The 26,425-nt window shown below is 51.2% G+C and overlaps 1 protein-coding gene across 4 annotated transcripts in view; it reads right to left on the bottom strand.

Moving 5' to 3' along the window:
- Nucleotides 1-525: 525 nt before the first annotated feature.
- Jakmip1 (janus kinase and microtubule interacting protein 1) overlaps nt 526-26,425 on the bottom strand; it is a 124,110-nt gene continuing 98,210 nt past the window's right edge. Inside the window, exons 11-22 of one of the 4 annotated variants that reach the window (XM_057771102.1) lie at nt 25,005-25,088; nt 22,396-22,458; nt 20,755-20,853; nt 18,183-18,284; nt 17,598-17,651; nt 16,986-17,051; nt 11,694-11,762; nt 10,207-10,296; nt 7,015-7,218; nt 5,968-6,033; nt 1,706-1,781; nt 526-659 (exon numbers count right to left, since the gene is read on the bottom strand). In XM_057771102.1, the coding sequence (XP_057627085.1) occupies nt 1,731-1,781; nt 5,968-6,033; nt 7,015-7,218; nt 10,207-10,296; nt 11,694-11,762; nt 16,986-17,051; nt 17,598-17,651; nt 18,183-18,284; nt 20,755-20,853; nt 22,396-22,458; nt 25,005-25,088 (948 nt within the window). In that variant the 3' untranslated portion in view covers nt 526-659; nt 1,706-1,730. The remainder of the gene's footprint in view (nt 660-1,705; nt 1,782-5,967; nt 6,034-7,014; nt 7,219-10,206; nt 10,297-11,693; nt 11,763-16,985; nt 17,052-17,597; nt 17,652-18,182; nt 18,285-20,754; nt 20,854-22,395; nt 22,459-25,004; nt 25,089-26,425) is intronic. The other 3 variants (XM_057771103.1, XM_057771101.1, XM_057771100.1) reach the window with 3 other exon arrangements.

The raw sequence follows: 26,425 nt of genomic DNA, 5'->3' as shown, positions 1-26,425 counted from the left end.
CTCTCAATCCTCACTCCTCCCCTGTTCTGAGGCAGGGCCACGCTCTGTAACTTCTGCGGTATCACACCTAAAAGAGTGTTGGAGCCTTCAGTTTTCCTCAGAAATCTATAATCCACGGGGCTCCCACATTGGCAACTCCAACTCTCTCTCTTGCTGGCCTCCAGCTACAAGTTCAGCTGTGCATGGAGCCAGAGGTTTTGTTGGTTGCGCTGGCAGACAGACTCTAGAAGAGCACACTCAGTCCATGGAGGTTTATGTACATAGGGCAGAGGGGGTGTCTGTATCCATCTAGGCACATATAGAGCCTTCAGAGAGGCACACAGCACGGGGACAGGCCTGCACCTATCCCCTGAGGCAGCAGCTCTCATGCCCTGGGTTTCCGCTAATTGCACTTAGATTCTTGCCATCCAGATCCTTTGTCCTTGGGTCCTGAAGATGCCACAGTGGAGGCACTGGGGAGGCTTCCCCATTGTCCCACAGAGTTCCACAGCAGGGGTCGGCCAGGTCCCCAGGCCTCCCCTTTAAGTGACTGTCAAATGTGCGTAAATTCTGGGTTCAGGCTCCAGACTTCGAATAACTTGTTGTACTGTTGGATTTTGGTCTGAGTGAGGATGGGGCACCACGGGGACTCAGGTGATTCCGAAAGCTCTTTGTCTAGCCTGAAAGAGTAAGGAATAATTTGAAGTGAAACAAAAGTCGAGGGTTAAGAAGAGTGGAGGGGGCCCTTAATTATCTTCAAGCCCCTGCCATCCTGACCTCTCTTGACAGCTGCCCAGCGCAAGGTTTGGATAGCCCCAGCCCCAGGGCTCCATCATTGGGGCATCGTGTGAGCTGTCTCTCACACCTCAGGCCAGCCATTCATTCTATCTACATACAATGACCAGTCACTACGTGTCTGGCCATATCCCATGCACTGGGACATAGAAGATACCTAACCTAAGTCCTTGTGGGCTAGTGTCAGAGTCAGGGACATCCCTAAGGACATTTGGTGGACCATCTAGGGATCTAGTGGGCTTCAAGAGCACCCTGGAGTTTAAGAACCCTCAGCTTAGATTGGTTTCAAGGTCAAGACTCCAAAATTTAGAGGTCCTGGCAGATAGCAGCCCAAGGATGAACACTCAGCACCTAGAGAATGTGGAACGGCTGAGGTCCCAAAGCAGGAACTCCGATTAAGAGCTAGGTGCTTGGGTACAAGGGGACAACAGCTAGGGCAGGACCGGATTCTAGGATGCCTTCATTCTTGGGATCTCTGAATGTAATTGGTCATCATATCTGGGCATTCAGGTCGAGCTACAGAGGTGAGGAACAGGACACTCCTGGCTCCTGGACACTGTGCAGTCGTATCAGGGTCTGGCCTCATGAGCCACCGGCCTGTCAACCTGCTGCTCTTTGGCCCTAGAAGGCCACTTGCTTTGGACAAGACAGGAGATGTGCACATGGCAACAGAGCAGGAACTAAGCCAGGCTGGAGGAAGCTTTGGGAATGGGACATAAACGTCTCTGTGGGTGAAATGCCCGGGGACCTGTGTGTCTCAATGAGCCACATCATGTGTCCCTACAGCAAGACGCCAGGGACCCAGGACCACACAGCCCCCAAGGGGCTGAAGTGGGAGACCTCAGAACAAGGTTGCCTGGACTCCCAGGGGAGCCAACCTCCCCCTCTCCGTGAGCTTTGCATCAGTCAATGGAAAGTAAAGGATACACACCCGAGTTCTCGGAGCATGGGAGTCATCAAGGCCACAGAATGAATGCTAGTGAGAAAAACAAAAAAAGGAACAAAAACTATAACATAAGACCAAAAGAAAACGAGGAAAAGAAAAGAAAAGAAAAAAAGATGTGAGAGATGTGATATGGAATTCAGAGACAGTATCTTACAAGAACACTAGGGGCAGCAGAGAGACGGACGGAGGGAAGCGGACTGCAAGAGCCGACCGCTCCTTCCAGCCTTATGGGCTGGGCGGGTTATCCCTACACATTTATCAGGTGTCCCACATCTATGCCATGCGCAGACACTTTGAGAAATAAAGGTAAGGCTACACGGACAACACAAGGAAAGAGCCCACCCAATGTCATGGCTATGCTTCACCAGTATATGCTATGGTGGGCAGCACCAAGAGAGGTATGCAGGCTGACCTGCTGTCAAGTGACCCTTCCCTATGCTGTCCATTCCAAGTGATTTGTTTATAATTGAAACATTGCGTGCCTTTTCACCAGTCAACTTAAGAAAAACACTGCTGGGAAAATAACCTTACAAAAATAGAAACGTCTTATTGGTTAGTTCAAAAGAATATTTTTTTTTTCTTAATCTACTCGGGCACTTGCCCTGTCCAAACAGAATCACCAGTCTTCAGAGGAAACATATCTGTCTGTGATATGGGAATATTAAAAAAGTAACCCCACCAAACAAGGTCATAGAACAAGATCATTGTTTCCTAAGTTGATTGTAGAGAAAAGTGAAAATCCAACTAACAGCCACCGCTTTCTTCTGTTGAATCTCTAGGACCAAGAACAAAAAGGGGCCGCTGTAATCCTGGAGCCCTTCATATTCTCAACATGGGGAAACTGACGCTCAGGAGGAGGGGGGCTTGGTGAGAACACCCAATGGACTGTGGGTAAGAGTCTGGTCATGCAAGGAGGGGTCATCAGTAAGCCACAGTCGATGGGATCAGCTTCCCATGATCACTGGCAGGGAGAGACTGGGAGAACCTACAGGTGAGTTAGGCTTGGCAGGCACCCCTAGTCACAAGGCTAGCCAGTAATCCAGCAGTCAGGTCAATCTCTTCTTCTGCATATTTGACCTGTGTTATACCCTTCTGGGAAGATGGGGGTGGAACATACACAAATCAGCTCTGAGAAAATCTAAGAGACCAGAAAAAACCCAAGCAACAACCCAGTGCTTCCCCATGGAGGCATAGGCAGTACACCTGACCAGCCTGAGTTTTGACAATATTATACATGTATGTATATGTGTGTTTGTGTGCATGTGGGCCCACGTGTGTGCAGGTGTGTATGCACATTATGTAGGGCAGAGGACAACCTCAAGTTTCATTCCTTAGGCACTGTCCTCTTTGGTCTTTTGAACCAGGATATCTCACTGGCCCAGAACTCATCAGCGAGGCTGAACTATCTGACAGTGAGCCCCAGGACAGCCTGCCTGTCTCCACCTCCACGGCACTGGGTTTGTACTGTACCGCCACATCTAGCTGGCTTTTGATGTGAGTTATGGGGACCAAACACTGTTCCTCACATTTGCAAAGCAAGCGTTTTGCTGTCTGAGTCGTCTCCCAAGCCCCCACTTTTAACATCTGAATTGGCAACAGCCCCTGTGACCATGTTTGTGCCAGTTGTGTCATATTTGGCTGGGACCCTCAATGTATCTGAGGATAGAAAGGTAGGCAGAGTTCACGGCTCCCACCCCGTGCCCTCTAATGGATTCCTTGCTACCACCCAGGGAGGAAAAGGGGCTCAGTCTCAGAGGAGTAAGACTCCCATATAAGGTGCCAGAATCTCAGGTTGTCCTGAGCCCAGTCATGGAGACAAAGTGTTCTCAGTTGATTCAACCTGGCATTCCCCTTAGGATTTCCCAACAGTCCTAGAGGGTTGAGGAGGGCCGGGCACCTATCTGATGGGGACTCTAGGATCTAGAACAGTCACACAAAGGGTTCCCCAGTCAGGGAAGTGGTGGGAGAACCCAGCCACTGCCTAGACACAGACTTTTGATGCCCCCTGCAGACACAGCCAGCTATGCACCCAGGAACTCTCTATACAGGGTGAGACTGGTGATTGCCCTGTTTGAATTTCCCTTCCCAGGGAGACAGGAGAGAATACATCTGTCCTATACGGAGTCTCAAGAGCGTTCTTTCTCTCCCTTCTCTCCCATATGTGCTATCTGACAGCCACCAGGAAGGCTGTCCCACTTATGAAGAGCCCCAAACTCTGCTGTCCACTGGCTTCCAGCGACTTGTCCCAGTTTTGTCCCTGGGGAGTCACGTTCCTTTCTCACAAGCTGGCCTGGGATGTTTCTACCCAGAAGTGGCCTTTCTCTTTCTTTCTGGGCTTCTACAACCCCCCCTTTAGGATCCAGATAGAGTTGTCTACTCAGGCACATTAGCCTCAACCCCCTTCCCCTGCCAAAACCAGGCTGAGTCAGAAGAGTGTCCTCACCACCCCACAGAGGTAAGGTTGACCTTACTGCCCTGCTCTGTGGCGTAAGCTACTCTCCATGAATTTGTCTGAGACTGTTCCATTCTCTGCCTTGGAGGAAGAGATGGGTGAAATTCCATCCCTGTCCTCAAAGGATGCACAGTTAGCAGGTATCATCACAGGAGGTGACAACAGTCTCAGTAAAGCCACCTTGCCTATGTGATCCTGAAGTAGTCTCAAGGTCTGCCCAAGGCAGCAGCACTGGGTGACTGCCAGCATCTTCTGTGATGGTTAACACTGATTACCAACTTGATAGACTCCAGAATCACCTGGGAACCACACACCTCTAAGCACATATACAGGACTTCCTTCCTTCCTCCCTCCCTCCCTCCCTCCCTCCTTCCCTTCCTTCCTTTCTTTTTCTTTTTGATTTTTTGAGATAGGGTTTCTATGTGTAGCTTTGGGGCCTGTCCTGGAACTCACTCTGTAGACAAGGCTGGCCTTGAACTCATAGAGCTCCTCCTGCCTCTGTCTCCCAAGTGCTGGAATTAAAGGCGTGCACCACCACGCTCAGCAAGAAATTTTCTAGAGTGGGTAAACTGAAGTCGACAGACCTAACCTATACATAGGGGATACCATTCCATGGACTGGGGTTTCAGATTGAATAAAAAGGGGGAAGGTAAGGGCTGGAAATGTGGGTAAAGAGCTTGCCCAAGCATGCGGGCTGGAGTTCAGATCCCCAACACCTACACAGAAGCCAGACTGATCTGGCAGTCAGCCTGGAATCCTAGTGCGAGGGAGGAAGGGTCAGAGTATCCCCAGTGCAAGCTGGCTAGCTAGACTAGCTGGAATTGGTGAGCCCCACGTCAAACAAGAGACTCTATCTCAATACCTAAGGTTGAGTGTCACAGACAGACGAAGACACCTGACATCAACTCTGGCCTCCATGGTTATGTAAACAAACATGTACCTGCACCTGTCCAGCACCTACACGTGAGCATGCACACATCCACACATGTACCCACATATCAGTACACATACATATGCATGTTAGCATGCACACATGCATGAGTATGCACACACATGTGAGCATGCACATACACATGAACATGCACACACACATGTGAACATGCACATACACACAGGAGGAAATAACCTGAGCATCAGCTTTTATTTCTCTTTGCTTCCTCATGGCAGGCAGCGGCCTCACCTTCCCAGCCATGATGAGCTGTATCCCCTTGGCCTGTGAGCACGGATAAGCCCCTGCCCCTTGAAGCTGCTTTCACTGGGTTTTTGATGAGCGCAAGGAGGGAAAATAACCAATACGCCTTCTTTCCTGGGACCGAGGGTCATTGTCCTTGTCCACCTTGACCTTGATCACATCACCCCAAACTAGTCCTAAGCCCACAGGGACCCACGGGCTGAGCCAGCCTTGCTGGCTTCCTGCATAGGAGCATCACGGAGAGTGAGCGAATCCATGGAGACGGGTGACAGTTGTTTCTGAGGCATGAGAGCCTCATCACAGTTTAGTCTGATCCTTTCTCTCTAAAATCACCTGCAGCAGAGGGGTTGGGGGTGGGTTGTGGAACACACACATGCACACAAATATGAACTCACATGCGCACACACACACAAAGCTGGGGGGATCTAGCTCCAGTTGTTACAGTCACTGAGGAGACAGCATCTTTGCCTGAGAGCCTGTGGGGGCCCTGGCTTTCTTGGAGAGATTTGGGGGAACAGGAAGCCTGAGATTTAAAGCCAGAACTGGCAGATAGACACCAGCCTGTATCTCAGGCCTGAAGTCTTGGCACTCCTAGCCACCTACCTTTTCCTCCAGCTCCTTCAGCTGGCGCCTCTGCAGCTCCAACTTGCCCTCCATCTCCCGGATTTTCTGAAACACATCAAGCCATGCATCAGAAAGACTTCCAAGTCCAAAACCTGACTTTTGTCTTTTATGGTGGTCCAGCATAGAAGCTGTGAAGGAGGGACACACCGACAGCCACCAGAGGAATACTCTCTTTTGACTTATTAAAGAGGAATAGGTTTCACCCGCTTGTGAAGCCCAAGGCTCATGTCTAGTGTACACAGTATATACTTATATGATGAAAGCACCTAAGCTCCCAGCAGGACAACAAATATCATGGATTACAGTGGCCTTAGTCACTCATGTGTCCAACATACAGGAAACTAGGCCTGGGGAGTGCAGGATAGGAGAAGGGCGGAGAGGTAGAGCTGATGGCCGCCACGCTGTGTGGTGATGTCACGCTATGTGGTGATGTCATGAGGTGAGTGGAGACTCTGCACCATAGACAGCATGCTTCCCAACAAAGCCCTGTGTAGGTCATCTCTACTGTTTCCCCTTCCTCAGCCATCATCAGGGTTCTGGAACCTTCTTTCCCCTGCTAACCATCATGCAACCCTCATAGATGCTGAGGTCCTCCAAGAAGTAACCAGTCAGGTTCCTAGGCTGATTCTCAAGCTCTTGGCCATCCCAAACCCAGCAGCACAGAGATATTGAGTCATTGTGGTCCCTGGGCATCAGGATGCAGTATAGGGAATGTTGGAGAAAGGTGAAAGAAATGCCGTTGTTTCGTGTGTACATTTCAGCCAACAGAAAGAACAAGTTTGCCATCTATAGGACATCCAAGTGCCTCATGCTTCGGCAGACACCAAGGAGGGAGTGCCTTCTATCCTGGGACAGGTATCCATAAGAAAATATGCTGTGCCTACAGAACTTCACCTGCCAGTAGCTCTCCACCCAGCATCCAGGATACCTGCTGCCCATCAAGTACCAGTGGGTAGGTCATCAGTGGCCCAGCATATACTGGAGGCATGAACGAGAAAATGACACTGTGGGGGCCACCGCCAGTACCTGCTGGGCCTGCTGAAGCAGCTCCATTCGCTCCCGCAGGATCTGACTGTCGAACTCCCGGCTCTGGCGCAGGAGCTGTCTGCGCACCTTCTCTACAGCTGCCTGCAGGTCCTCGCGCTGGCTGGCACTCAGTGCCTCGCTGGCTCTTCTCCCAGGCTCCTGCTGCAGCGCATTGTACAAGGTGGCCTCCAGGTCCTGGATTTTCTGCAGGGCCCAAACCACAGACAGTTGAGGTTACAAAAAGGTAGACAATCATCATGCTATCAGGAGAGCAATGCTGCTCAAGTCCACGCTACGAAGGGAGTGTCCGCATGCAGGGTCCAGGGGAGCAGCAAGTGTGTGCCTTGGCCAGAGGGTCCTTCCCATGCTGTCCTTTGTGATGCTTACTGCTCAGTGACTCTCAACTTTTCTAATGCTGCAACCCTTTAATACAGTTCCTCGTGCTGTGGTGACCCTCCCCCCCCAGCCATAAAATTATTTTCACTGCTACTTCATAACTAATTTTGCTACTGTTGTGAGTCATACTATAAATCGTTTTGGAGCTAGAGGTTTGTCAAAGGGGTCATGACCCACAGGCTGAGTTCAGGGTTTGAATTCTTTGGGAAGTAACAGCAGATCCCCTGCTGAAAACTCAACAGTGACCTTACCATAGTGCCTAGGGGTGACGGAAAAAAACTCTTTCTCCTGCTTCCACAAAGCCCTTCACCCCTTGCTAAGAAACACCATAACCATGTAAAGGAACGCATCCTGCTATGAGGCAGAGCAGCACGGAAGGGTCTACCAGCCCCATCCCCTGCAACATTGTTTTGACTTCCTAGACAGATCCTAGCCCTGTTGGGTCCTGATGATTTAGCCACAGACATTATCACCTTCTCTCCAGGTCTTGGCCCTGAGAAAGTGGAAGGCAGAGCTGTGGGATTCCATATGGCCTTTGTCTGGGCTCCACGTGGGACAGGAACTCATCTGACTTTGGTTCACACCTCTCCATTCAGCAACCCTCTGGTTGCCAGCTTCCAGACTGGCCCCCACCTCCACACCTGGATGCCACTGTGGGCCTATCTCATCCACTTCTCACTCCACACCACGACAAAGGGAGACAGGCATGCACTGAGTGCCTTCCATTCCCCAACCTGGATGCAGGAGGTAAGCAGTTCACCGACCAGGCTCAAAGTGCCTTGTGAGAATTGTCTCAAATCTCCCAAGACTGAAATCCCTCTGGGTGATGCTGCCCACTCGCAGCTTATGGCACTTTTCAGGGATGGATGTGTCTTTTACGGGGACCAGGATCATAAGGTAGGAATACCTTCCAAGAGCCAGCATGCCTGAGGTCCTGAGCCTGCCTGAACACGGCCATCAGAAGATGACTGGGCACCAGCTGTTCTGCGAGAGGCCCCAGTGAGCCGCAGCACTTGAAAAGGGCTGGCCTCCTCCCCTCTCAGCACCACAGCTGCCCCTTGGCACAATGTGACCCAGGGAGTTCTTTAGGATCAGGACCCTCAGCTTTCCACCTAATGTACCTCCCCTTGGGGCATCTAAGTCCTTGCAGTATCTCTGAGGAGTGTCCTTTAGAGCTGCTATGCATGATTGAAAGGCCGTGCTGGACAGTGCGGGTGTAATCTCCATGGCTGTTTACAAGGACCAGGCTAGATGAGGTTAAGGAAAATCAAAATGGAGAACTGGGCAGATGAGCCAGAGCAGAGATGAGAGTGTGTTCGTTCAGTCATTGCCCTCCATGCTGGTGTCAGTCATATCACGTGACGAGAGACAAGCATGACAGGGAAGAGACAGGCGTGACAGGGGAAGACGCTGCTTGATGGTGAGTGTGGACCTCGATTCGTGAAGAAGCACTGGGGATCAGAGAATTCCATCTCTGGGTGTCTGTGGCGGCATTTCCAGAGATGCGATCCTGAGGGTCTGACCACATCAATGGGTTAATTCCCGGGATGGGTTCCTAATATGATGGCATTACTGAGAGATGGTGGCAGGCAGGAGGTAGGACCAGGCTGGAGGAAGGAAGTGACTAGGGGTGGGTTCTTCCAGACATATCTTGCCTTGGCCCTTTCCTATGGCTCCTTTCTCTGCTTCCTGCCCCTATGATATGAACTGTTGTGATTCACACCATTGAAATCACAAGCCAAAGGGAATCCTTCCTGTAAATTTCTCAGGTCTTCCATCTCTCTGATGCGAAAAGCCACTAAAACAGCTGTGTCTTGTCAGATTCACTGTTATAGGAGCTGCCTCTGAGCCACCACAGGGAGGTGGGCTAGCCTCTGCCTCCATGTTTCCAGGGAGGTGGGCTAGCCTCTGCCTCCATGTTTCCTTATTCACCCTGCATGTCTTGATTGCAATCTGGGCAAAGGTTCACTTGAGCATCGAGGACACCAGCTGCTTCCTACACAGAGTGACACTGTCCCTCCCTCTACCATGGGGACATCTTGGAAATGTCCACAACCTCATTTGATATGCCCACCCACAAGGAAGAACAGCTCTTAGTGCTGTGACTTGTGGCTTTGAGTGTAAGGTCATCTGAACCCGAACCTCAAACTTCAGGACGCCCAGACTCTTAAGAACCACACAATGTTTCAAGAACTTGAAAACACTCCCCACTTGCTCTGGGGTATCTGGTCACAGCTCACCACCTCACCTCCTCACCTCTCTGGTCTTTCAGGACCATCTCCTTTTCCTACTTAGGAAATCTGCTTTGGGATTTTTTTTTTTTTTGGACTGGTCTGGGATTCACTACATAGTGGAGGATAACACCGAACTCTTGATCCTCCTGCCTCCACCTGTGTGCTGGGATTACCAACAGGTGCCACCATACCTGGGATTGAATGAGCTTCATGTGTGCTAGGCAAGTATGCTACCAACTGAGCTATATCACCAGCCCCTTTGGAATTTTAAGGATAAACAAACGTTTATGAATCAAAAAGCATACACAAAAGCCTTTACTCATTCAGCTCAAATGACTGCTAGTTTAGTAAGCTAGTCAAAAAAAATAAAAACCCCACACACAACAACAACAACAAGGTCACCAACTCTTTGTAAAACCCATCCTCATCTGGAACACCTGACTGCATGCTGTCATTCTAGTTATGTGTGCAGAGGGCACAGCACTATACCCTGAACCTGACGTGCTGCCTGTAGGAAGCAGCCTCTAAGGCCGAGAGGAGAAATCCAAAGTGTCAAACCCACTTCTGGTCCTACCAGGTAGGCCTGGTCGAGGGCTTCCTTCCTGTAATCCAGCTCCTGCTCCAGGTAGCCCTTCTGCCTGCTGAACAAGTCCTGGAAGAGAGGAGCATCGTTAGGAGCCTGGCCAGAGCCAGTCAGCTGCAGGGAAGTGGAGTCTACCCACTAGCAACTCAGGGCTGGGGGGTGGGGAGGCCTTGGCTGTCCTGTGTGAACTCCCTGCAGAGCCCTCGCTGCCCTGGGCTGCCTGGACTGTCCAGGAGAAGCCTGATCAGAATGACCCTCACTCCAGTTCCCTCTCCTCTTGGGTAACTGGTAACAGTCCCAAGTCCCTGAACTATGGCCTGGGACCGTGAAAATTGTCTTAACAGTTCTCAGATTCAGTTCATCCTCTGCCCAGGCTGCGCTCCCTCCTCCCATGGATCTTAATGTTATACATCCCTGAAGCCCTCTGGTTCCCTCTACATGGGCCTCATCTGAGTAGATTGCATATCCCATTCTACATCCATGAGGGCTTAGAGCCACAACTCACATTACAGCCCCTGTATTTTATAGATGAGGAAATAGAATGCCAAGTAGACCAGTGCCTTGTCCATGGTGACACTGATGACAGGGATAACTAGAAACCCAGGTTCTGAGGTTTGCCCAGGACTCTCTGGACACCACGTCCTGCTTTGGCTCTGTTTGATGGCCCCTTCTTTACTGAGCTCTCAAGAGAACTTGAAATGCACACTGGTATTAGATGGCTTCAGAGCCAGGACTTCTAGAATGGCTTCTCTTACCTCTCTGGATTGAGGACAATGTCTCCCACAAGTAGGGCTGCTCATGGGCATAGCACCCCTCATGGCCACAATCCAGTCAGGTCTGCATTAAAGAACCCAGTATATAACCAGGGAGAACAAACTCCAGGACCCCAGGCTATCCTGTAAAGACTCCAGCTATAAGTTCTGTGTGTCATGCTGTGTCTCTAAACTTCTCAAGCTGCAGTCATGTGACCCCAGAGCCTGTGAGTCCAGGATGGGGGCACAGACTCAGAAATGAGTGTTAAGTTGAAAACTGGATGAGTAAGAAAGGAAGAGGATAGAGACGTCTCAGAGGACCCACAAGGGTGGAAGGAAGAAGATGGAGATGGCTCAGAGGACCCACAGGGGCTGAAGGGAGAGGATGGATAAGGCTCAGAGGACCCACAGGGGCTGAAGGAAGAAGATGGAGATGGCTCAGAGGACCCACAGGGGCTGAATGAAGAGGATGGATACAGCTCAGAGGACCCACAGGGGCTGAATGAAGAGGATAGAGACGGCTCAGAGGACCCACAAGGGTGGAAGGAAAAAGATGGAGATGGCTCAGAGGACCCACAGGGGCTGAAGGGAGAGAATAGTTATGGCTCAGAGGACCCACAAGGGCTGAAGAACTACAATGGAGCTGAGCCTCCCACAAAGCCAAACACCTTAGCTCTCCATCCTGCCCCCTGACTCAGGTGGTGGAATCTTTACCTTCTCCTTCTCCAAGTCCATCATCTTCTGGGTGAGGGCTGCCTCTGTTCCCTCTATCTGCTTCAGCCACTAGAAAATAGCAGGACAGGAGGACATAGGCAAGTGAGCAGGGACACCAGGGGTCGGGGGATCAGAGGGACTGGGTCTTGTAACCCAGTATTTGTATACGGGCATTTGCTCAGGTTGAGGAACGATACAAATTCAAAGGGCTGTGTGTGTGCATGGCTGTGGCTGTGTGTGTGCCATCAGGGCTGTTTAAGTAGGTGCATGGGTGGACAGGAGCTGGAAGGCCTGTGTGTCATCCATGTGACCCCCACTGACCCTCCCATGCCCATCCCAGGGGAAGGCAGAAACTCTACTATTTTTTCAGGTGAAGACATGAAGGCTGCATTAAGTCTTTGTTCTAAGTCACACCGCAGTGAACTAGCGGGTATACTACCCAGCTTGCGAAACAGGGAAGCCACTCCCATGATACTTCCAAGGCGTGCTGTGATAGCAAGATGCAGAAAGGAGCTAGATACATGCATGTAGGGTGGAGAAACAAGGGCATGAAAGTGGACAAGAGCCAGAAGGACCCTCAGACATGCCAGAGACCACATGAAGCACACGCTAATGGCTGCCATATGATCTGCCTTTGGTCTGGACAGATGTTGGTACACAGTGTGTCCTTGTCACTAGGCTAACTTTGGGGTTGGGTGGGGGTGTCAAAGGTACCCAGGAGTATATGGGTTTCGTTGATTTGAACCTGAGTATGAATTATGACTTTGACCTTCTAGCTGTGATGCCCTGCACTCTGGCCTGATGACACTGTGCCTTTTTTCAGACTGAAGCTTCCCATAGCTTCCTGGGACTCACTGGTTTCCTTTTCCTCTGGCCACAGCTCTGAGGTCCAACTTAACCACCCTGAACCTGCACTAGAGCCTGGCTCGCCCTTCAATCTCTACCTCAGCCCTCGAGAGCCTCACCCCGTCCAGACACTCCACGCTATTTTGTGCTCTTTTCCTGTTTTTCAGACCCACTACACTCCCTCCCCATGTACATCACCCAGGTCAGAGCCCCACCCAGTGCCTACTCCATGACGGACTCTACTGGGTGCCCCAACCCTTACTGCAGGCACGGCCTTGTGGAGATTTTCTCACATCCTCTACTTCTGACAACACAAAGCCAACACAGCATGGTCCCCTCTGAGGATCACTATGGTCGCTCAGTAGGCTCTGTTGGCCCTCAGAACCTGAGTCTGTCCAGGCATGGTGGCACACACCTTTAATCCCAGCACTCAGAAGGCAGAGGCAGGCAGATATCTATGATTTCGAGGCCAACTTGGTCTACACGTGGGTTCTAGGCCAGACAGGACCTACACTGCGGTGCTGATTCTCCATCCTCACCCACTGCTCCCTCACCAAAGCCACATGTATCTTAGTTGTCTGAAGTGCACCTGGCTCCAGAGTGAGTCACCTTTCACCTCAGGGCCTTGGCACACGCTGCTCAGACATCAGCATCTCCATCCTCAACATCAGACCCAGGCCATTGTCAAGCTAGCATCCACCCAGCTCACCAATCTCAAGCTAGCTCTACCCTCTCCTCCAGGAAGCCCATACTGCTTTCTGAGGCCACAGGCTCATCTTGTCCTGGTGCTCACGTGACGACCCGATCAGTCACTTCAACTTCCACCAGCCACCCAAAGGTGGGAAACAGCAGAGCCAAGCACACAGGAGGTTACAAATAAATGGCTGTGGGGTGGAGGAAGCCCAGCATGGATGTGGGTGGAAGGGGAGAGAGAGGTGTGAAAGCCATGGTCAGAGATTCCTCCCACAACATCAAGGTCAGCGTGGCCCTGAGCAGCGGCAGACAGATGCCAAGCAGCTCCTCCTCACACAGCTTGTGTAGCTTCTTGTGAGAAGGATAAATGTTTCTGTTGAGGAATTTAGAATGCTGTGCTTTTAATAGCCTGATGTGAGCATGAAATACATTTCTGGAAGGGGTCCTAGGGATACTTTCCAGTCTTGAACGACACATGCCCTTTTCAGGACCATGGACAGTAACAGAGCAGGCTCAGAGAGCTGGCTGGCGTTTCTGTTTGCTGACCTCACACTACCTTGGGGAGACTGCTTCAGCTGGACAGGAAAGAAGAGAGCCTGTCCACTCGGGATGCTCCAGAAACTGGATGTCTTATGAGCATATACAAAAATCCTCTCTGTACATCCCATGCCAGGGATCATTAGCTGCAGAGCCGGGGGGGGGGGGTCTGTAGTGGGTGGGGCTACTCTCCTACTCTCCTCTCTCTCTCTATACTGACTACAAGCCAACTCAGAAAGCTTTGCTGTGGCTGAAGGTCTAGCTAGGTCTTGTTCTCTGACCCATTGCTCACAGAGAGAATATAACATAGTGACATTTTTTTGTTGCCTATCTTGGTTTTAGTTTTTAATATGTTTTTCATCTTCCTAAGCTCTGTGCCTACTTTTCAGAGGGTTTTGAAAAGGGTTTTGAGGGAGAAGAGTATGCTTGGCTGGGAGCCACAGGTGAGCCACACCGCTTTATGTCTTAAATTTGAGCCTTTCTGTGGGCTCAAACCTGGACCAAGGTTAAGTATGATAACTTGTGCTCAGTTAACCTGATCAGAGAGAGTCTGGTGGGACTTATCTACAGCCCAGAGCTAGACCAAGCTTTTGAGGGGGCAGGAGGAGAGGGGCTGCTTGATATGAGACCATCACAGGAACAAAGGACCACCTGTCCAGACTGGGATACACCTTGCCTGCACACCAAGAAATGGCCTTCGTGCTGCCAAGAGAGAATTGGGCTGGGCTCACTGGGTACTGAGTGACAGTGGTTATTTTGTTTGTTACCAAGTTCTCTGACATTCATACTAAAGGCACTGTCGTGCAAATTGTCCTCTCTGTAGTCAGTTGTCCCTCCTTGCTCTCGACTGTCCACATCTGAGGCACCTCCATGTCCCCGGTAGTACAGTGAAGGCTATACTGGTCACGCGGCTGTCCCGCCAGCATTCTCAGAGGACTCTTGACCCAGCTCCCACCCAGATCCAACCCCTATTCTTGGACATTTTCTCCAAGTAGGGAGGAGATAAGCAGCAGTAAACACACAAGATTTACTTTAGTTCACAGCCAAATGACTGAACCAGGGTCTGGCAGAGCCAAGTCTGAGGAGAACCAGCTGAAGGCCAGTCTCCAGCCTCAAGCCTGATGCTTCTTCTGTGCACTCCGAGTTCTACCCACAGATATCATCCATGGACCCCTCCCCCCACCCCCCCGCTGTCTGCTCTCATGGGGCACTGAGGGCCAGGCAGCCAGGCAGCCAGTATCACTCTCTAGTATTTAGGACACAGAGTGGAACAGGTAGGCCAGCATAGTGAGGTGATGGCCGCCAGTAGCAGAAGGGTGTCGGCTAGCGGGAAGCTGGTAAAAGCGAGAAGAGTGCAGCCAGAGGTGAGCAAAGGAGGGCAAGCAGAGTGTAGCTGATGCCAGACAGGCCCCATTTCCTCCTCTGTAAGAGAATGCAAGAAGTTGAGTGGCCCTAAGGTGCTAGGGTGCTGGACTTGGCACAGCTGCTGGGACAGGCGTGAGAAGTGTCATGAAACCGCTGCCTGACGCCTGTTCCCAGTGAGCTCCCCACTTTCCACCAGGGCAGCCCTGCCCCTGGGGGACACTCCAGGGGCTGGAGAACCAGTACCTACAATTGTCCACTTGTCTACTGTGAGACAGCCACCCCAAGTCAAAGACTGTTCTTACTCTGTTCGTCAAATCCTGAGAACCTGAAAGAGCAAATGGTGAAGCCAAGACTCAGACTAGGAGCGGCCTCCCTGGTAGCTAGGGAGCATGCAAAGGTGACCTTTCCTCATACTCCGGAGAGTCGCTAGGCTCCCAGGACCAACAGGCTATGTCAATGCAGGACATACTGGAGCATGTATAGTTAGTCAGAACTTGGGTGACTCTATAATATGGCCTGTTATGAAGGGCTGCAAGACCACATTTGATTTTCTTGATGCCAGGGGTCATATACTGAATCATCTGCCTAGCATGGTGGCAAACACTTGCTCCTCATGAACCATCACTCATCCAAGTGTGACTCACTGACCCACCATCCACTGGAGAAAGCAAAGTTGGCTAGATAAGGACCATGAGACCTTGGGCAAGGCACTATCATAGTGTCTTATCTCAATGATTTATGTCCTTTACTTGGTTGGGGCTTGGGAAATGGATAGGCCCCCAGGGGAGAAAACTGTATTTTAAGTGTCCTTCTGAAGATCATGGAAGATGGAGTTCAATCAAGATCATTAAGACCTCATCATTCCAAAAGTGGCCTTTCAGAGTCTGACTGTGTGAAAGGAGAAGACCCGCAGGGAAGACTCTACTGCATGCACACTAGAAAGCTGCGTGCATCTCAGGATCACAGTCACACTGTGGGAGGCATGTGAGTCAGCATGTATTCTTTAAAAATAAACAGACAAAATTTAACCTCTTTAATATACACAAAGCATATACAGAAAGAACAGTTACAACAAATGCTGATGTGATGGATGGATGGATGGACGGACGGACGGACGGACGGACGGACAGACAAGAAGAAACCGCATAAGGCACACCGGAACCTTTAAACACCATACAATGGTAACTACTAGATTCCTGTGATTTTGTTCCTAGTAACAGCCATGTTGAGTGTGGAAATCAACCATGTGCCAAAGCTTCAGGTTATGGCTCCAGAAACCAATTTGACCCTACAAAAACCCTGACAGGTGGTCTTACTATCTAGCCAGAATTCCTATTTCAGAATGTACTATAGATGGGTTCTCCAATGCCTATAGACATGTACTGTGAAGGTGTCCCTCCAGGGCACACTGGTAAGCAGGAAGGGATGGGCACTCCCTGAACACTGAGTCACTAAGGGGTGTTGAGGTTCTCTGTGGGTAACCGTGAAGGAATGACAGTGCCATCTGAATACATATTTGTGAGCCACTCTAAATTGCTTAGAAAGCAGGAGATAAATACAGCATGTTAACTAAGCCAAAAAAAAATGGACATTGGAGAAACCAGGAGGAAATAAAGCAAATGTCATAGCTTGTTTCCTGGGACAGGGGCACTTCTTCCTGGGTTCCGAGGCTTTCCGCAGTGAGCACGTGTGGTCCTTCATCTTGAACACGCAAAGGCATGCATGTGTACATGCAGACGCAGACTGACCCACACACATGCTTCCAAATAAAGCGACACATCAATGTACAGTTTCTGATATGGTGCTGGGTGCTGGGACAAGATACGAGCACAAGGACACTCCCGTGTCTACCTTTTCACACAGGGCAAGCACAGTTCCTGCTTGGATTACTGCAACCTGCTCTTCATTCCTCAAATTCTACAACACAAAAATGGGCAAGGGCATTGACACTGGGCTTTCAGTCTAGGGCAGACAAGTCAGCGCCAAGCCCCTCTGGGGTGCACCCCAATGATCAGCCCCCACTCAACATCAGGGGTCAGCCATCTGAGGCAAGCAGCTCCAACCCCTCTGTGTGGAGACAGTTCACAGAGTGGCACCAAGGTTGGGGATGAGACATGGTGCCTGCCTCTTTAAAGACAATCACTATGGAAGGCAAAGAGGTCACCTTTTAACCTTGGCACTTTTAACTTGAGTAGTGGCACCTATTTTCTGTGAATCAATTTGTCTTTAGGCTTGTTGGTCCCCTGTTTACTCACAGAGTGTAAAGCTGTCCTCACTTCAGAACCCCACTCTGACAAACATAACCCAACCACCCACATGGGAAAACAGCCATACAAAAGCCTTCCATTGTACTTCTCAGATGTTTTAAATCAAGGAAAAATTAAAAACAAAACAAGGTCACACAGAATACCCCGATCAAAACGAGAACACAGAACCAGAAACCGATCGATCGCTCATAGTTACCCCGCTATCGCCAAGGATATCTAAGTTCTTCATAAGTTCAGAGATATTCACACCCTGGAAAAGATTTCCAACGTTCATTCGCATGTAAACTGCTCATACAATCCACAGTTATCCAGAGTCAGGGCTCACATGCCTCCTTTGGCTCTGACGCCACAGCGGGGGGGCCCAGCCTCTGGCTCTGCTGAAGCAGGCGCGGGAAGGTGTCGCTATGGTTCATTTACTGAGATTCACTCCAGGACAGCCCTGCTTCCTGGGCTCATGGGAATCTGAGGGTTCTGCCTGTGAGGTCTAGTGGGGCTCCATGTCTGTGGCCAACCACAGTCACCATTAACAAAGCCCTTGTTATAGGCTGGGCACTGTGCAAAAAAAGAGACAGCCAGTTGCTAGTTTGGGTTTGTAGTCTGCCTGTAGTTGGGCAGAAGTAAAGGGTGACACTTGGTGACCCCTCTCTGTCTTTCAACACCGCAGCAGAAGGCCCTGTCCCTGACCTGATGGTGCAATCCCTCTTTACCACCACACCAGGCACTCAGCCCGCCCCTGAATGGCAGGTCCTTGGGGGCATACCCCACCCCCCAAACATGCTACCTTTACTCCTTCCTGGTGACAGAACAGCTGGAGTGCGCTGCTGTGGTTCTCGGGGAAGGTGGTGATTTGGAGGTTAAAGGCTGGCGACCTCCGCTCTCTCTCCTGGGGAAAAGACGTGGTTTAAAGACAGAACTCGACTGTGCTATTCACCTCTTGCCATTTTCCCAAGTCATCAGCAAAAAGCGACATATTCTGGCTGGCTAGGGTGCCACCACACGGCACACATCTTGACCACACAGTCCTGCTATGGGACGTGTGGTGTCTTCTTGACTTTCCAGGGCCAGTGGCCTCTCTGCACACTTTGCTTCTTGCCTAGTGCTGGGGAGAAACAGATAATGCGGCCTCACAGGTCTGTCTGTTGCAATCCAAACCCCAGCAGTTACAAAGGTGAGGCTTGGTCAATACAGTGCATCAAATTCAATGGGGATCAGAAGCCAGCCACCACTGTGTGTTATTCTAGGTTGGATACATCATTATCCCATCTTATATCCAGGCTGCCTCATAAGGCATGTGCCCATGGAGGCTTAGGAATGCTGAGTCTCAGGTCCCCTGTTAGTAAGTGGCAGAACTGGGCCTGCTTCTGACTTTCCTTGCTTCCCATAATGGGTGACTCAGCTCACAGACTCTTGGTTTTGTTGTTTCTTTGATCCACACTAACAAGATTCATGACCACTCTCCAGCCTCTCTGCCCCCTCAGATTTATGGTCAGATGTCCCAGAAGAGACATTCATCAGGCATCTACCATGTGAGCATTTTGTAAAAGGCCTGAGGGAGCCTCATTGCTTAGAGAGATTACAGCATCACGTTGGCAGAACGGTACCCAGGTCTCCAGCATGCTCTCTGCATGGAGCTGGCTTTAAGCCCGTGACACTGGTGGATGAGTCGTGACCGGTTAGCACAGAAAAAAACCCTCTCAGATTTTGCCTCAAATCAAGCTGCCGTGGAGGGGGGAGGAGCTGAGATTAAGTAGAAAGAACGTACAGACCTAGGACCCCTTCATAACACAAGCAAGAGAAGTAATGGAGACTGCTGTGACCCTAGAAAGCATGCCCCCAACACACTGCTCCTGCATAAGCAAAGTTTGAGGGAGGGGGAGGGGCTGTTCCCTGAGTTTCCAGGAAAGCCCGAGCTGGCTCACCTCACTTTGTACTGCTCTATCAGTCAAGGAGGCTAAGGCTGCTTACTTCCCCCACACAGCTTCCACCAGAGGTGCTATTAGGTAGGCTTTTCATAGAAAGTGGGGTTGGAACTGCCCCTATTTCGTATGAACAAAGTCGTGAAACTGCTTCCCAGTGGTTCTGAAGGCGGTGGGAAAGCACACGGTATCTGTGGAGCTCTCAGGGGAAAGAAAGGGGGTCACGCAAAGGACTTGTAGAAGGCATTCTCACAGTGGCGGGGTACTAAGCATGACCTCAGGACTTTCGATTCCTGATGAACGAGTAAAGGCTAGAGCTGAGGGACACTGCAACACCGGAAGGCGAAAGCCACGCGCCACGCGGCCCATCCTTGTCAACAGGACACAATTCGGGTCACAGACAGAGCTTCCACGACAAAGGAGGGAAAACAAGAGCAGAGGTGCCACAGACGGGTGGAGGCGCCCACGTGGATGAGTCACTCATGCAAAGGTGTCAGCTGGAGAAGCAGTGCACGGTCACAAGAGCCTGGTGGAGACGCGTCACGAATGGAAAGGTGTGTAAGATGCCGATGGCTTTTAAACAGAAACAGAAGGGGAGGATGAAGGGCTGTGAGAGCCAAGCAATGCTGTAACACACAGGATGCAACAAGATGGGGCAGGGAGCAACAGATTCCCCAGTGCCCCCCCCAAGAGTCCTACTCACTGCCCTGTGGGGCTCCCAGAGGGACAAGGTTTCTATAAGCGCAGTGTCTGGGAGTTTGTAGTTACAATTCGAATCACAAATAATTTTAGTTCAAGTGGCTGCAGAGCCCAGGTCCGTATTTACTGGCCAGAGGGTTTGAGCGAAGGAGTGGGTTAACACCAGTGTAAATACATCCTCCTGCCTGCCTCCACTTACCTTGCATTCGCTTTGGCAGGCAGAAAATAGGCCCGCACTGCTATTAAACACAGCAGAGATCAAGAGCCGGCTGGGTCTGACCCTGCTATCTCAGGAGAGGCCTGCTGCATGCAAGATCAAAGGTGTGTTCTCCATTGCAACAGTGCTGCCGTCTGGGGCTGCGGAAGGCACACCCAGGGACTGTGCATGCAGGAAAGTAGTTATGGAAATGAAACACAAATAAAAAAGGCAAAATATTGCAAAAACAACTTATTTTATTAAGTGCAAAACAAGCGGTAGGCAATAAATAGATTGCTCTGGTACAAGTCCACAGACGTCGCGAGCATCCTCCCAGGACACATTAAGGCAGTGAAGTTATCCCGAACATACAAATTTTTAAAAAGAAGAAGAAGAAAAGAACGGAGGAAGGAAGGAGAGAAACGGTAACAGGTCCCTTCACGCATGCTTGGAAATGGCAGGGAGCTTTACACGAATTTCAGTTTGGGCTCAAAGAGAATGTCTGCTCCATTTGGGAGCTTACAACAGAGAGAGTCTCTTACTTCGAGCTCAAGCACTCGGAATTCTAACAGCTCGTTCTGGTCCTTGGCGTCTTGTATTTCGCTCTTTAGCTGGTTCTCCTCCATCTCCAGCCTGTAAATCTGGGGCAAAGACACCTTTACATTAACGGCCTCCATGGTTGCCCCCATGCCCCAGGGATCTCTCGACTAGGAGCCAACTTTAGTGGGTGACCTGAGAGAAATGGGGAACTGCCCACCCAGGGAAAAGGCAAGGCTGGCCACAAGTCCATTTGCTGGTGAGCCTGGGATGAGGGAGAGATGTTGGGCTGGCTTCACTGCCTTAGCACCCAGCCTGGACTGGGACACTAGACGCTCCTTTCAGTATTTCTGCTGAACCAATGAGTGATGGGGAACTGAGACTTGGGGCTATCAAGTCCCTCCCTGAGACCAGTGTGAGGGAAGCCAGAGTGCAATGTGGGCACTTCAGCTCCCAGAGCCCTCCAGGCCCTTCCAAGCTAGGCCTCAGGATCAGCTGTGGCCAGTGCTACGGCAGGACCTGTGGGGGTTTTAGGTCTCCTACTCCCCCATAAAGTTCTTAGGAGCACATCTGAGCATACTGAGAGCACAGGCCAGCCTGGGAAGAGCTTCCAGTGCCCTAAGCACCTATGTCATAGGGATGCAGGTCAGATCTGCCCTAACCCTTGGTTTCCACCCATGGAGGTAACCACAGTGTCCACAGACCAGCATCAGTGGGGAGCCACCAAGACATTATGGATTCTCCACCCTCCTATCTGACGACCAAAGAAGGCTCTCTTGTGGGTGGTCTCCACCTTAGACACAAGCAAACACTGAGCTTCCTGTGTGGTTTGTGGAACAGAGGCAAGAACGGCTAGTCTCCCTGACACGCAGGGTCCACTAAGCAGCCAAGTTCAGTCACACCACAATGCCTGAAGGAGGATAAGGCCAGGGTAGGCCACACAGCAGAGCTGGGCCAGACCCAGGCTCCCTCTGAAGGAGATGGGCCTGGTTGGCTTAGGTCTGGGCTTCCAGGCAGCTGAAGATCCAGGGCCCAACCTAGGTTCTCTTCCGTTGGCATGGAGTGTGCAGAAAGGGGTGAGTCTACTGATCATATGGCTAAAATATACTGGGTGTCAGAGACAGGGATAGGAAAACAGGCAGGGGTTGGGGAAGGGGAGGCTCAAACCACTCTAAAAGGGAACCAGGATCATGGTGGCACAACTTGGCAACTACTTTAACAATAACCAAACTGACTCAACCAAGAAAGAAAAGCTAATCTGAATGCCAAAGCACATTCAGGGAGACTCCCTTGGAGCTTCAGGGAGGCCTATGGTGAGAGGGCAAGCTGACCCAGCTGAAGGGGCCTGAGGGCCTGCCATGGACTGTCTGCCTCAGGTGCCCCCATGAGGAACAGGACAGCTCTGGATCCCCAAATCAATAGCAAAAAGTCCAATGCTGGGGTGACAGGCAGCCTTTCCTGTTCCTGGAGGCACCCTAAAGGTTCTGAGACCTGTCCCGGAGGACAGACCCGGCGTCTGGTCCTGACAGCAGTGGGAACCACCCAGCTATGGGTTTCTGGTGTCCGTGGTATACTGAGCGCTCAGGGCAGGGGGTGACCTCTACAGTTCAGTTCATCACCGGGCCTGAGGCTCTCGCCAGACATACCTTCTCCAGTAGGTCCTGGTTTGTCCTCATAAGTACCTGCTTCTCCTCTACCCAGGCAGAGTCCTGCAGGAAACACAGGGTATTTATTCACTGGTTCCAGTCTTGGCTGAGCCACCAACACCCAGGATAGAAAAGACCTCTGACATGGACAGAGGCTGTGTAACTTTATTGCCTTCTAAACCTTTACACCCAGGCAAAAGCAACAGCATGTCTGTGAGGAGTCCTTCTCTTCCCCCATAGGTGCAAGGTCCCCTGGGCCATTACAGGACACTGCTCCATGGTGGCCGGGTCAGCACCCTGCAGGACTTTGCCCTTCCCACTGGAGCTTCCCTGAGCTCTACACACATGCAGTGTGAGAACACAGCACAGCCTCTATCCCGACACCATGGCATCCTCAGTGCTAGGCCAGAGCCCCAGGCACTGGCTCTCCCTCTCCCTCAGCATCAGGCTGGGGGAGGAAGAGGACAAGAGGAAAGGGGGCCTTCTCCAGCTCCTCCCTCTGACCCTGCTCAGCCACTGGGCCAAGGTCTGTCCCCTTCACTCTGCCTTCCTAACCCCACCCCACGGGGGCCAGGCCAGCCTCACTCAATGCTGGAATTCCACAATACTCACAGGTCAGTGCTGGCCTGGGGTCTGATCAACAGATGTGGAACATCCAAAAGACACTCGAGTCTGGGGGCCTTCTACCTAAAACCCTGTGCTCCTGCTGTGCAGATTTGCACGTATGTTTGTGTGTGCTGTATAGATTTACATGTATGTTCATATCCATCCACATTCCTCTTTGGGCACACTGCTCATACAGAAGGCTGCAACCTTTGCCCCATACTGGTGTGTACAGCTTGGCAGTTTCTCTCATCTTCCGAAGGGATGGAATTGTTACTCCAACCTCCCTTCCAGACTACCAGATAAAGAAGCCAGACTATCTCTTCAAGGAGAGGTGAGCAGACCACAAATGGCAGTGAGGTCATGTAAGGACTCCCATTCCTACTTGACCCACCGGGCCCCTGAAGCCCAGGAGAGACCAACAGAACAATCATTTGCAGAGCCCAGTCCGGACCACTAATCCACAGATCTCAGTGCAAATCAAACCTGCTATTTTAATCAAGTAAGTTTTGGGGCAGTGTGTTACACACCAACAGCTAACTGATAAGTTAGCAGAGCCTGGTCCCAGGGGCGAGGGCTCTGGTAAGCACTGGTCCTTTCCTTTTACACACACACACACACACACACACACACACACGAACGAGGCAACTACAGTCACAGTCTACGATCACACACACACACACACGAACGAGGCAACTTCAGTCACAGTCTATGATCAGGCAAGTTACAAATACATGAACTCAGCCTAGAAGAGGGAAACTGAAGCCGTGGGAAGTTAGAATGGGAGCTTGGAAAAGCCTCATCATCATCCTGGCTCTCCACTAGCCCACTCCTGACCTGAGTCTACCACCTTCTCACTCAGTGGGTGAGGGAACCGAGGCTCAGAGGCTATGCAATGTGTCTCAGTCACAGGAGTAAGGGGCGGAGCCAGTGCTTGACTCAAGGCTGTGTGCTCTCTGCCCCTCCTGCCTCCAGGGAGCAGCAGCCACAGCTGGGGGTCGAGTGCCCCCACTCTTCTCACTTGGGCCTTTCCTGAGGGCTTTGCGGTAGCTCCTGGGGAGCATACACGGACTCAGCTCACTGGCACTCTGCCCCTATTTCTACCTCGCTTGCTGTCCTCAGCCCTCCCCATCACCTCCCCACTGGGGTTGGGTTGATCAGAGCTGGCACTGAGCCACTGGGTGGGTCTACAGCCAACACTGTTCCCGACCTCAGAACTTCTTCCAATCCCTTCCCTTCCCACTAGTCTCCCCCACTCTCAGTGAGTCCCCCTCAACTCTGGACTCTTGCCTTAGACCTCTCCATACCCCTTTAGCCCCTGACTGAAGGCAGGAGCAAAGACCCTATGGACACCCATACCTGTGCACTTGCCTGTGCACTTGCCTCAGCATTTCACAGGCCACTGGGGCCATGTGACTGTTTGGGCCAGTGAACTATGCTGAGGCAGTGGCAGTCACCCAACCTGCTGACAGGAAATAAGTTCTAAGCAGAGGTGTTCCAAGATGGTGCCTCTAACACTGGGTTCCTAGGGAACCTGGAAAGTAGATGAGCCTCTGCCTACAACAGGCAGCAACAAGAAAGGCCTATTGGCTGCCTCCCTGTCCTACTGTCTACGAGGCCTAGCCTAATCTAAACAGAGACGGTGTCCACGAAGGTGACTAATCCGGACTCCCCCATGGCACAGTCACAGCCAGAGCCTGTTGCTATGGGCCCTGCCAAGTGGTCCTTAGCACTTCAATTATATACAGGCAATTAAAATCTTGTCAGAAACAGCAGCTTTTCTTCTGGTTCCAGTCAAAAGAGCTCTTGGCCACATCTCAGTTCTAGGAGTCACCTTCTGTTTCCATGCATTTGGCAAACAAAGAAAAGCCAGGCAAGACAGAGGGGCACGGTATGACTGTGGCAACACATTCTTTCCTCCCCTTGTATACCAAAGATATCATCGGAGCCCAGGAACACCACAGGGACAGAATCAGGAGGGGCACAGAGCCCATGTTCCTGCTTACCTGTCCCTTCTCAACCAGCAGCTTCTCCAAGTCCTCGATTTTGGCCTGGCACCTCAGCAGGTCAGCCTGAAGCTGCTCACGAGTCTGGAAGGAAAAAGACCGGGAAGTGAGCAAGTCACTTGCAGAGGTGACACACAGGCTGCCGACCAGACAATGCCTGGAACACCAGAGTTTAGGGGTAGGAGGGTCCTGGTGCACACATGCTCACACCTGCGTACTGGAGAGTTTAGGGTAGAAGGGTCCTGGTGCACACATGCTCACACCTGCCTACTGGAGAGTTTTGGGGGAGGGGGTCCTGGTGCACACATGCTCACACCTGCCTACTGGAGAGTTTAGGGTAGAAGGGTCCTGGTGCACACATGCTCACACCTGCCTACTGGAGAGTTTTGGGGGAGGGGGTCCTGGTGCACACATGCTCACACCTGCCTACTGGAGAGTTTAGGGTAGAAGGGTCCTGGTGCACACATGCTCACACCTGCCTACTTGAGGGCTCCTAAGTCCATCTACAGCTGTATCATCAAAGTGAGAGCTAAGAGGTCACGGGAGGCAATGGCTCTAACTCCCCCAGTATCAGACAATCAAGGACAGTTTGGAGGAGTGGTGCTCTTCCAGAACGGGTCAGACAGGACTGGACACCTCAGGGTCCCAAGACTAGCTCTGACAAGGTCACTGTTTTCTCTTTCAGCAGGCATCCAGCTGTGACCTGCTTTGCAGACTCCAAGCTAGGTGTGCTGTCAGAGCCCTACAGTCTGGCCCTCAGAGGTGTATCAGAAGTTCAAGGTCATCTGGAAAATCAGGAATCTACTTCTTTTTCTGTTCTTTTCTTTTTAAAATTTGAAACAAGGTCTCGCTCTATAGCCCAGGTTAGCCGAGAACTCTCTATGTCGTCCCAGCTGGCCTCCGGGTAATGGCAATACTCCTGTTTTAGCTTCCAAGTGCTGAGGTTACAGGTGTATGCAACCAAGCCCAACATGTATTATGAAATCTCAACTAACTGGGAAAATGGATGATGTTAAAAGACAAAGAACTTAAGCCCACATAAAGCCTAGAAGTTCACCTGCTGTGACCCCAAAAGACGGATCTTTCATTGTGGCAGAAGTGGCCACATCCCCTCAGGAATCTTGATTCCTGCATGCTCCCCTCCCCCCACCCGAATCTGCTACCACCTCAAGTCCTGAGTGCCAAGCTCTCTCTGGAGATGGTGCCTCCTGCCTACACCTGCCATCTTCCTGAGACCTGCAAGCCATACTATCATATATGCATTCAGCTACCCAAGCCCTCCCTGTGTGGGGCTCCCAAAGGCTGTTTCCAGAGCATTCTGAGCCACAGTGGCATGGTCCCTGCTCTCAGTTCTGTTGGGAACCATCTGGGCATCTTCGGTCATCTCGCTGCCTTCCTGAGGCTCAGCTTTCTTCTTCAGG

The sequence above is a fragment of the Chionomys nivalis genome, chromosome 6, assembly GCF_950005125.1.
Source record: "Chionomys nivalis chromosome 6, mChiNiv1.1, whole genome shotgun sequence".
Classification (NCBI taxonomy): Eukaryota; Metazoa; Chordata; class Mammalia; order Rodentia; family Cricetidae; genus Chionomys; species Chionomys nivalis.
This window is presented reverse-complemented; position numbering and strand designations above follow the sequence as displayed.